The sequence below is a fragment of the Gavia stellata genome, chromosome 12 (genome assembly GCF_030936135.1).
Source record: "Gavia stellata isolate bGavSte3 chromosome 12, bGavSte3.hap2, whole genome shotgun sequence".
Classification (NCBI taxonomy): Eukaryota; Metazoa; Chordata; class Aves; order Gaviiformes; family Gaviidae; genus Gavia; species Gavia stellata.
The window spans coordinates 17,265,828-17,276,395 of record NC_082605.1 but is presented as its reverse complement, the minus strand read 5'-3'; the positions used below and the strand labels follow the sequence as shown (position 1 = coordinate 17,276,395).

Below are 10,568 nucleotides of genomic sequence, written 5' to 3'. Positions count from 1 at the left end.
GCCGCGGCGCGTCGAGGGCGAGGGAGCATGTGCCGGGGGCATGGCTGGGCGGCCCGGGCGGGGGGCGGCGGGGCCGGGGGCGCGGTGGCGGGGGCGGGGAGGTGGAGCCTGGCTGCGGGCGCGGGGACCGCCGCTTCCCTCCCCCGTCGGCCCCTCACCTGGCGGGGCCGCCCCTCGCCAGGGGGCCGGTTCCACGCGGGGCGCAGGCCTCGCCCGCCGGCCCTCCCCGCCGCAGCCGCCGCCGGGCCGCGCGTCCGCCGCCAGCCGGCTCAGGCCCCAGCCGCCGCCGCCGCCTCCCCCTCCATGGCCGCCGCTCTCGCCGGCTGCATTGTGGGAAGCTGACCTCACTCGCTGCTGCCGCCGCCCCGCCGGCTCCGGCACTCGCCGCCATGGGGGCCGTGACCGACGGTGAGACCTCCCTCCCTCCTTCCTCCCTCCCTCCCTTCCCGCGCCCGCCGCCCCGCGCCCCGACCCCTGCCCGGCCCGCTCCGCTCGGCTCCCCTCAGCGCCGGGCCCGCCTCGCCTCCCGCCCGCCGCGGCGCTGCCCGCCGCACGGCCCCGGCCGCCCTCTGGGGAAGAGCTTCCCGCGCTCCGGCCTCAGGCCTCTCCCCCCGGCCCGGCCCCCGGCCGCTCACCCCGCAGACCGGCCTCCGTCCTGGCCGCGACCCCGCAGCCCCGCTCCCGGGCCCTTCATGCCGGGGCACGCCCGGGCCTTGGGCGCCCCCCGCCCCCAGGCCTCTCCACCGGGCCCCAGGGTCCCTCAGCCCCGCGCTCCGGGCCGGGGCCTGGGACGCCTCCTGTGTAACAGATCTTCCCGGTTTAGCCCCGGGAATCGTTCCCTGAATGCCTGAGGTGAAACCCGCGCTCGGCCCTGGGATGCGGCTGCCATAGCGTGAGGCATTAATCGGGAGTTTTTCCTCAGATGAAGTTATCCGCAAGCGACTTCTGATCGATGGCGATGGGGCTGGTGACGACAGGCGGATCAATTTGTTGGTGAAGAGTTTCATTAAGTGGTGTAATTCCGGATCTCAAGAGGAAGGGTATTTGTTTTCTGTTTGGTTTTTTTTCTTTTTTTTTTTTTTTTAATCAGTCTTGGAACTGATTAGCTCGCATTTCAGTGGAGAACTGGGCTTGATCCATTTTTAAAAGTCCACGTTAAAATGTGTACATCTGCTTTTCAGTAGGGCTCTGTGGTGTTTCCAGTACAAATGCCAAGCACTGTGGCAGGAGATGAGGGCTAGAGACGGGTCAGAAATTACTGAAGGCTGCAGGCTGTATCACAAAATCTGCCAGAAATCTGCCAGCGCTGCTCAAATGCCTTCAGGATTGTCGTGCCGCTGCGTGATCCACCCGGGAGTCCCGCTATTATAACAGGATCATGACTTGAATATTTTAGTTGGCAGTTCTGCATTTGTTCTGTTAGGGAACTGCTGGTATTTCTGCTGCTGTGGTTCGGTTTTTTTTTTTTTTTTAAAAAAAACAGACTAAAGTAGTAAGGGATGAGCAACAACGTGGTGTTCTGCTGTGGGGTCCATACTAGTACTGGATATAAATTCCCGGAGGACACACTGTGTGTACAGAGAAGCACTGCAGTATTAAACTACTAATCTCGGTGATCACAGAGCCAGCCCTAGCTGGGAAGTTTATAAGCTCTGGATCAATCTGTCCATTGCATTAATACTCACTTTGCACCTTTATGCACATGATGGTGGAATTAACAGGTGCAACATTTCTAACTGCACTTTCAAAAAATTATACATTGAATCTTTGAAATCTTTTATTTCTTTAATAAAAAATTGTTACTCACCTGCTCCTTACGCTACCCGAGGCTTTGTTTTGTAAAGGTAGCAGTATTTTTATGCTGCTTAGGAATAAATATCTTGTCTGTTTTCAGTTACAGCCAGTACCAACGAATGCTGAGTACTTTATCACAGTGTGAATTTTCAATGGGAAAAACTCTTCTGGTGTATGATATGAACCTGAGAGAAATGGAGAATTACGAAAAAATCTATAAGGATATAGGTAAAGATGAGAAAATATTACTGTTTTCTGTTTGACAATTTCTCTTTTTGAACAAGCTTGAGCCAGTTCTGGTGAACATAATATATACATATGACCAGTGGTTTGGTGGTTTGTTTTTTTTTTCTTAATAGATAGCACTCATGCAATAAGCATCTTATCAGTATATAAAATACATACAAACAAAAGCTTTTTTAACTTATTGAAGTGTATGTAGTTTTGAAGCTGATGGAGCTAGCAAGCCACCATGTCACAAACAGCTTTTTTTTTTATATAATTTAGCAGAATGGCTTGTTTACATGTATTGTTTGATTTCAATATAACTCGGTATATCTTTTTTTTTTAAAGAAAATAGTATAACTGCAGCACATGAGAAGATTTCTGAATGCAAAAAACAAATCCTGCAAGCAAAAAGGATTCGAAAAAATCGCCAGGGTAAGGAGCAATATCTGTATTTGCACTGGTCGGTTTCATTATTTTGTTCTCTTTAAAATACATTGTATCAGAAAATAGAGTCCAAATTTTTTAAAGTGCAAGGGAATATGCTGGCATCACTAATACTGTATTTAGTCTGGTGGGTTCCGCACCCACTAATGAAAGTTTTTGGTGGAGGAGGCAGGTAAGATTGAACCAGTAGATCTCAATGACACACATTGTCAGGAAAACCTAAAACAGTAGTTCAGAGAGATGTTTTCAGGCCAAAGAAAAACCCCAAAAGCATCCTATCACCATTCAGGTGACTTGAGAAGAACTAAAGCTTGTTATCAACAGCGAGACAAAAGTTGAATAGACTGACATCCAGCACTGAAGATCATGCAAGCGTATTCCTTCAGCTCTTAAGGGAAGGTAGTGTCTTGGCATACGCAGAGACAGTGGTGCCAGTTACACACCCAACAACTCTGTATGTGTCCTTACTGAATGCCTGTTATGAGAGGTGTATTTTTTTCCCTACTCTTAAAAGTATGTGCTGATAATTTCAATTGAAACTTAAAGCATTTCCTTGTAATACTGTCTTATCAAAAGATTAGTAATTGAGGAGAAACAAAAATTTGTTTTTTCTTGATAAATGAAATGCAAAAAGAAAATGTATAAAAGCATAACATGAAAGGTTTAAATACAACTGTGTGGTCAATTTTGTGGATAATTTTAGATTCAACTGGAAATTAAAAGAACCTTAACCGGTAGCAATGTAGAGTTCTTACGTCTTCACAAACATAGGTCTGAAGTGTTTGCTTTTTGACATGTTCTGTCCAGCCTGCAGCACAGATTTTTCCATGTGAATGAGGTAGTTAGCGTATGTACAATCTTACTATCAGCAAATGGCTATGTTAGTTGCCTGTGTAACCATAATATTGTTCTTAATGTGTAATACAGTTTTAAAAAAATATCCTGTTGTTTCTCATGCAGCATTTTATACTTTTTTCTAAAAATCTTAAATGTTTATGTCTAACACCTTATCAGCACCATTTTCTGTACATATACTTTAGATTGTATCTAAAACCAATGCTTATGAATCATACACAAAACAGCAAGTGTGCAGCAATGCAGAGCTATCTAAAGGTCGTGTTTTCTGGCCTCATCCTTTATGAATCACTAGCACTGGCTAAGTTTGAGTGAGCAGATAATGGCCTACAATCATAGCTGAAGTTTATTTAAAATGTCTTTTGATGTAATCATCTACTTTGAAATGTTATAGCATGGTATAAATTATATACATTTTTATATATGGATATTTGCAGGTACTTTTTTATATATGTAAGGTATTACGTACAAATTTGAAAAATGTTAAAACAGTTTTTCAAGGAGAAAGAATCTGTGCCGTCCTATGGTACCTGATTTTTGGCTCTTGAATCTATACTTTCAGAATTATTTAGACTAACTATTTAAATTTCTTTCAGAATATGATGCATTGGCCAAAGTCATACAACACCATCCAGACAGACATGAAACACTGAAGTAAGTGTGAGACAACACTAAATTATAATAAGCCAGTAAACTAGAAGTCACCAAATTTGACATTTCCACAGTTTCAGTTTGACCTTTCCTCACTTTTTTATAATTTCTTTCAACACAAGAAAAACTTGGGTTTCATTTTAAAATTGTGCCCTTATCAGCTTTCTTTAATTAATCCCCATCTGTATGGGTTCAGAAGGATTGCTAACCATTTCGTATTTGAAATTTTTCCATTGTTAAGATGAATAAGTGAACTCAGATGTAAATGCACATCTAATGTCAGTTTACCAGGGACGAGTTGCTCAGAAAAGAGAGATAGTGGGGAAGCGCTGTAAAGTGCACTAGCAAGGGATTCAGTAGTCACGCAAAATACGTAACACGCAAACAATTAAGGAGGAACGAGAGAAAGCAGGAGAAAGCTCTTAGGTTTTTTTTTTATGTTTTCATTGTAGTAGTTGTTCCTGCGTGCCCGGTTATAAATTACTACTTTGTGTACCACAATATAACCTGCCCTGGCATGCAGGTTAGACCTACCTGTTGTCCAACTCGTCTTGTGTGTAACTTACAGTATTGCTTGTGTCATTGTTGGATTTGGATCATTATCGGTGCTTTTGGGTCATTTTGGGCAGTTGTGGGGACATAATTTCTCCACACAGCCTGTTGCCCACTTTCAGTGAAATTGCAGAGGGAGGCTGTCTTTTCACATTCCCTGGCCTTTTGTAGAAAAAGGAAGATTTTTTTTATTATATTATTAACCTAATAGTAGGATTTTTATAGCTATAAGCCACTGAGACTATTTCACACATTTTTTTCTTGTATATTGTTTTTCTATGCCTTGATTTCATTACCACAACTTTGATTATTACAGGCAATTCTCATGAGGCTTGACTACTTACTTCATTAGTCAGCATTTGCCATTTATCAAGTGAGGCTTCATAATAAAGAATTATCAAAAGTGAAGTTTTTGAGATCAGTCAATTGATAAAGAATGGAAACAACTAAATGATAATACTTTTTTCTTAGAGGATGCCAGGTTGTTTAGGTTTGGAGGGGTTATTCTAATTTTGATTAATACACCCAAGCATAAGTTTCTTGATCAAAGCTAAAAATGGTGGTTACAGTTAGTAAATTTGGCATTTTGTCTTTTTTTAAACTTAAATTTATCATATCTTTAGAAGAGTATATTACAGTTAGAAATACCAGTGTGTTCATCCACTGGAAGAATGGCTACAGTGTATGCCCTTTTGTCCTTAGTCCTTCATATCTGTATCTGTAGTCAAAGACACAGACTTGAACTATAGCAGAGTATGATCCCCCATTTTACAGATGGGGAAATAGGACATAGGAACAGAATGGAACATTTTTAAAGGGAGCTTGGTTCATAGGTATTTTAGCTTTAACTGACCTCTCCAAGTGAATAGACTTTAAATATAGGAACTAGATGAAGTTTTCATCCAATGGTTTAATTACAAGGCTTCCTTTCTCTCCAGTTTGAGGAAAGTATACAGAAAATCATACTATGACCCAAGAAGGACCACCCTTAAATCAGAATGGTGGAAGCCTCACTAACAATGTCACGCTTTTCATGGAACTCTTAATCACTAAAAACACTTGAGAAGACTTCTTGTGAGGAGAAATGTCATGGTTTATTGTGAGAGTTACATTTGTAGCTTTTGCAGGTCATATGGCACAATAGGATAAAGTTCAGAAAAATACTTTCTTTATGCTTTATGTTTCTTGGAACAACTAGTCACATCACAAAAGAAGAGAAGCTGTTATCAGCTTAGTCACAAGTAATGCACAGGAGCCAATTCAGGAAGTGACAGGAGCTGAACTACTAAATGGCAGTGCCCACAGTGTAATTAGATGCAGTATCAGAAGAGCTGTTAAGAAGACCAAGAAATGACACCGAGTCTTAGAAAAGGAGATACAAAAATGAGAAACCTAGGCAAAGATTCTCTCTGGAGCAGAAAGTAAAAGAAGTAGATTCCTGGATGTAGCTTGGGTGTTACTAGAGAAAAAATGAATGTCTTCTCACAGTCTGCCTGCATGGTATAAACAGCAAGATTAAGCCAAATAGAAGTTTCTCAAAAGCTAGAAACCAAATACTAGCAAAATCACTGTATGAGCCTATAAGCTGTTAGCTTGTTTCCATTATAGGAAGGGATAATGTCACACCCAACCCTCTTTCAGGCATTCCTCTCAAGGTACCAAGCATACTGGCTCAAAAAAAGCCAACACCTTCAGGTAGCACTAAAACAGACCTTTTTCCCAGCCATCATGAGTTACTTAGGGCTGGAGGCCTTTTTGTGGTTCACTGCCCAGACAGCAGCAGCTGTCCGTGCTTCAGAAAAAATCCTTTTATTCCCTTGCTTTCCCCTGTATGGATCTGCCTGCTAATTAATCAGGGATGGTCAGCCTCAATCCACTTCACCTTTACGGAAACAGATTGTTCTCATTACATGGAGCATAAGTTATGGCAGGCATTAGAGGAAAAGTAGAAGAGCCAAACGGGAGGTTTGAGTGTTAAGAGTTGATACTCCATCCTCATTTGACAGCTAATGTATCTTATGGTACCTGTTATTCTTTGCCCTACTTCAAAAAGGATCATGGTGGTCCAAGTGAGAACAGAAAACAATCAAATGCTTGCAGAAAGATCCTGAAGAGGTGTTAAAAGATGTTGTATTTCAAAAGGATATGAATAATAATGAAGATTATAGGTGTTGCATGTTTCCATTATCTCTTAATGCCAGAGGCAATCAATTAATTTAAAAACTGTCATTTGAGAAGGAAATGAGTATTTATGTGGATCACAGTGTTAAATTCTGTGTGCTGAGGCATAAGCTATGTGATGTAGTTTCATCAAAAACATGGATGCCTGCTGTAAAGTCTACATGTTATCCACTACTCTGTCTGGTCAGGCCATTGTCAGAGATAAGGTACTTGACTATGTGTTACATCAATTGTTGTGTCTGAGAATTGTTGTGTTTGTATGTTGGATATGTAGGTTTATCAAATATGTTCTCCCTGCTGATGCCATGTTTTTATTTAATCTACTCATGTCAACATAAAGAAATCTGTGAAGTAGCAAAGGCTATGAAAATGCCATGAGTGTTTAATGTAACCCATTTCTTTACCTTTCATTGTATGGTCAAGTAAATAACATGTTTGTGGCAGGACTGAATTGTTATAGTCCAAATGCCTAGTGTGCAACTGTATTCCAGCTTGGAGGCCTTGTTTTCTGTAGAAGTCCTGAAACTACAAGTTTATGACATAATAGTTAAACATTTATGTGAAGTGGCCTTACCTCTAATGTAACTTCATTTGTTAGGCTTTGTTTACCTGTGCTGTTTATTTAATGGTTCTTTTTCCTCCACTTAGTTCATATCTATTTCTCAAAAATTTTACAGAAATTTTTAAAAATACTGTGACAATTTCTTTTCAGGCAGCTAGAAGCTTTGGGAAAAGAACTTCAACATCTTTCTCACATTAAAGAAAATGTTGAAGATAAGGTAGGTTTTTCATACAGATTGTCATATAATTATTAGGAACATAATTAATGGAGAATCTGCTATGGGTTGTTTGGCTGTATGTGCTCTCTGTTTCCTAAAATATGTATTTTATCATTCCAGTTGGAGCTGAGAAGAAAGCAGTTTCATGTTCTGCTGAGCACCATCCATGAGCTTCAGCAAACCCTGGAAAGTAAGTGCTGTTCTTAGGTAATATATATATAACTGGGTTGGGTTTCGGCAGGTCAAGAGGAATCACAGCTTCCAGCTGTGACCAATTGAGGTTGGTCACCTCTTGCACCAGCAGCATCTGCTTTTCCCAGTACTAGTCCAGGAGCCTGAAACTGCTCAGAATTTTTTTCTTCTACAAGCTAGCCACCATGTCATTTCTTGACTAGCTTCAGATTAATCTGTAGGCAACAGACTTCTTTAAAATGTGAGGATGGCAAATAGCAATTTGAGGTTGGTTTTTTTAAACAGAAAAAGTATTTCTTGCAGGAAAGTATTCGTGTGCATAGTTTCCAAACATTTGTATAATTCCTCTTTCAGTAGTTTTGAACATGTCACTGCCATCGTGGTATCATTTGAGGTTTTACTAAAAAGAAATTGGAATACAGGAAAGCTAAATGACTTACCTACTCAGACAGCGAGTCTGTAATAGAGCAGGGACTAAAACTCATGCAAAAGAGCTAAATTCAGGAATTTGGTCAGACTCATCTTTTGTCATACAAATACTTAATATTTTCAAATCAGTGCTTACTTTTCATGCTCTAATATGGATAATATTGTTTTAAATATTATTTGCTGGATTTTTGTTGTGTCTTTCCAAGGTGGAATAATGGGTATAGCCTTTGAGCATGACTCGATTAACATACGTAGATGGCTATAAGAGCAGACTTTCATTCTCTAAGGCTGTCTAAATCTTCTTAAGCAGAATGAACTGTTAATCCTAGGTGCACTTTAGCAGAAGGTTATTGTTGTTATGTGTTACTAACACTTACTTAAGTATTAGTCTCTAAAATACATTTTCACATGGATGTATAGATTACCTTTCAGCTTCTGGAATTTTGTGAAGGAAGTAACATTTTAGTGCAAGGCAGAGATTCAGTTTGAAATAAACCATTAATAGGCGAAGAGAAGGCATGTAATTGGAAGCAATTCAGTACTGTTTGCTTGAATTGATACTGTAGGATTTACCCCATGTTTCCTGTAATAGCTGTTTCAAATAACAGCCTTAAAAACTTTGAAGGATTTTTTTGTTGTTGTTTGAACATAGCATTTTGTATAATGAGATATCAACTACCCATTAAGGCAATCAACGTAAAATATTTGTGGGACACAGCTCTGCAATATAGTCTGTAAATATAACCAAGCATGTTTGACTAACAATAATATTGAATTTTAGATGATGAAAAACTTTCAGAAGCTGAAGAATCTCAAGAAACTCAGATGGAAACAGAGACCAAACAGTAGATGTAGTATGAAGACTGACTATACTATTGAAGAATGTCCAAGTGTCTTCAGTTTGTGTTGAAACCAACAGTAAGAGGGACGGAGCCAAAAAATAGTTTTCTACTGCTTCTGTGAATTTTTATACAAAAATACTTGTTTTGCTTATGCTTCGGGGGAAAACAGTTGCAGATCTGTGCAGACAGGCACTTCGCATTAATCCACAAACTTTGTAATTTGTGACAAGAAATATATTTTGTTTTACAAAGGATGAAGCTTCTGCACAGTACTCGTGAACTAAGGTGTTTGCAGAACATTGCCAATAAAAGGTGTTTACAAAGAGTTTCCTATTTTTGAGTAGGCTTTTAGTCTAATAGTAAGGGCTCCTTTTCTTACTTAACATTGGATTGAGGGCAGTGCATCTTTGCACGAGTCCCAGCTTCCATCCCCTAGTCCCGATGGGACCTAAAACTGAATGAAGTAGGGTCTTAATTTTTCAAAGTAGCTGCCATTTTAGAACTTAACCTGTGACTAGACTAGAATTTGCTGGTTTCATATAAAACAAATTACTTCTATAGAATTAAAGCTTGTCAAGGGGTGTAAAACAACAAAAGTCATACTGTGCTAGCTTTATTTTTTCCTTAAGGTGATGCAAAGAACTGCAGTGATCTGAGCCTTGCTATGCTGTGTTCTGTGCAACCACATCAAAAGTCACGTTTAAAACTGCAATTTAAAAGCTTTGTTCTTGTAGAACCAGGAGTCTAATCCTGATATTGTAATCTGCTTCTGGATTTTATCTGTCAATTGACTACTATGAAATACATCATAATTCCTGAAATAGATGGTGGAACCCTTCCTTTCTCATGATGACAAACCAAAGCAGTAGAGCAGCAATCGTAATGTTAAAGAATCTCAGATACTTTTATAGGCAGGGTGGAATCTATCCACCTGGATCATCCTGCAGTTTCTTGGGAGGTACGAAATACAGGTTTCAACTTTCCTAACAAGGGAAGAGAGTTGAGTGTGCTCTAAGCTTTTGTAAGGCAGGGGGGAAGGAACTAGGGGCAGTAGTAGGTCATGTCACTACCTGTTAGCCATGTTCTAAAAAACACCTGCTAAATCAAGCCTTCCAGTGGTTTGGGTAAAGGAACACGTTTTGGATCTCGCTCAGACTGAGTCATAAGCGTATGTGGTTGAAGTAAAATAACGATGTTGCACAGAATAGAGCTTCCTCCTCAAACTAGGTGACAGCTGAGGGGGATTTCCGGGATTGTGACTTTGGACTTTTACAGTCCTAAATGCCGTATGATTCTCACTCTCAGTGGCTGTGGATCTCTGTGTGTTGGGTTGAACAGACATACCTGAGCTTGTTTTGCTCGCATTCCAAGTTTGCTAAAGGCAAGCCTGCTGAATGAGAAGTCATACAACTTCAGTAGCACAGTGCAGCCCTGGACTCATAAGCTGTCAAAAGTCTTCTAGTTCACAGCTGGTCAACTCAGCAGCTCAGGTTTGCCTGATAGAGCCTGTGTAGACATGCGGTGCTTCTCGTGCACTACAAATTTTGCAGACTGGGGTGGGGTGATGGGGTAATCAAACAAAAGGGATTTAATACGAAAAATATACTGTCAAAAAGTATTT

The 10,568-nt window shown here is 40.7% G+C and overlaps 1 protein-coding gene across 2 annotated transcripts; it reads left to right on the top strand.

Moving 5' to 3' along the window:
• Positions 1 to 357: 357 nt before the first annotated feature.
• On the top strand, positions 358 to 9,841 carry THOC7 (THO complex subunit 7). Of its 2 annotated transcripts, none has more exons than XM_059823271.1 (8): positions 358 to 408; positions 923 to 1,040; positions 1,901 to 2,022; positions 2,368 to 2,454; positions 3,918 to 3,975; positions 7,418 to 7,484; positions 7,605 to 7,674; positions 8,887 to 9,841. In XM_059823271.1, exons 1-8 carry the CDS (start codon positions 390 to 392, stop codon positions 8,952 to 8,954), a joined length of 609 nt encoding a protein of 202 aa, XP_059679254.1. In that variant the 5' UTR covers positions 358 to 389; the 3' UTR covers positions 8,955 to 9,841. The 2 variants fall into 2 exon arrangements, with proteins under 2 accessions (XP_059679254.1, XP_059679253.1); XM_059823270.1 differs by having other exon boundaries at positions 1,895 to 2,022.
• Positions 9,842 to 10,568: the final 727 nt, after the last annotated feature.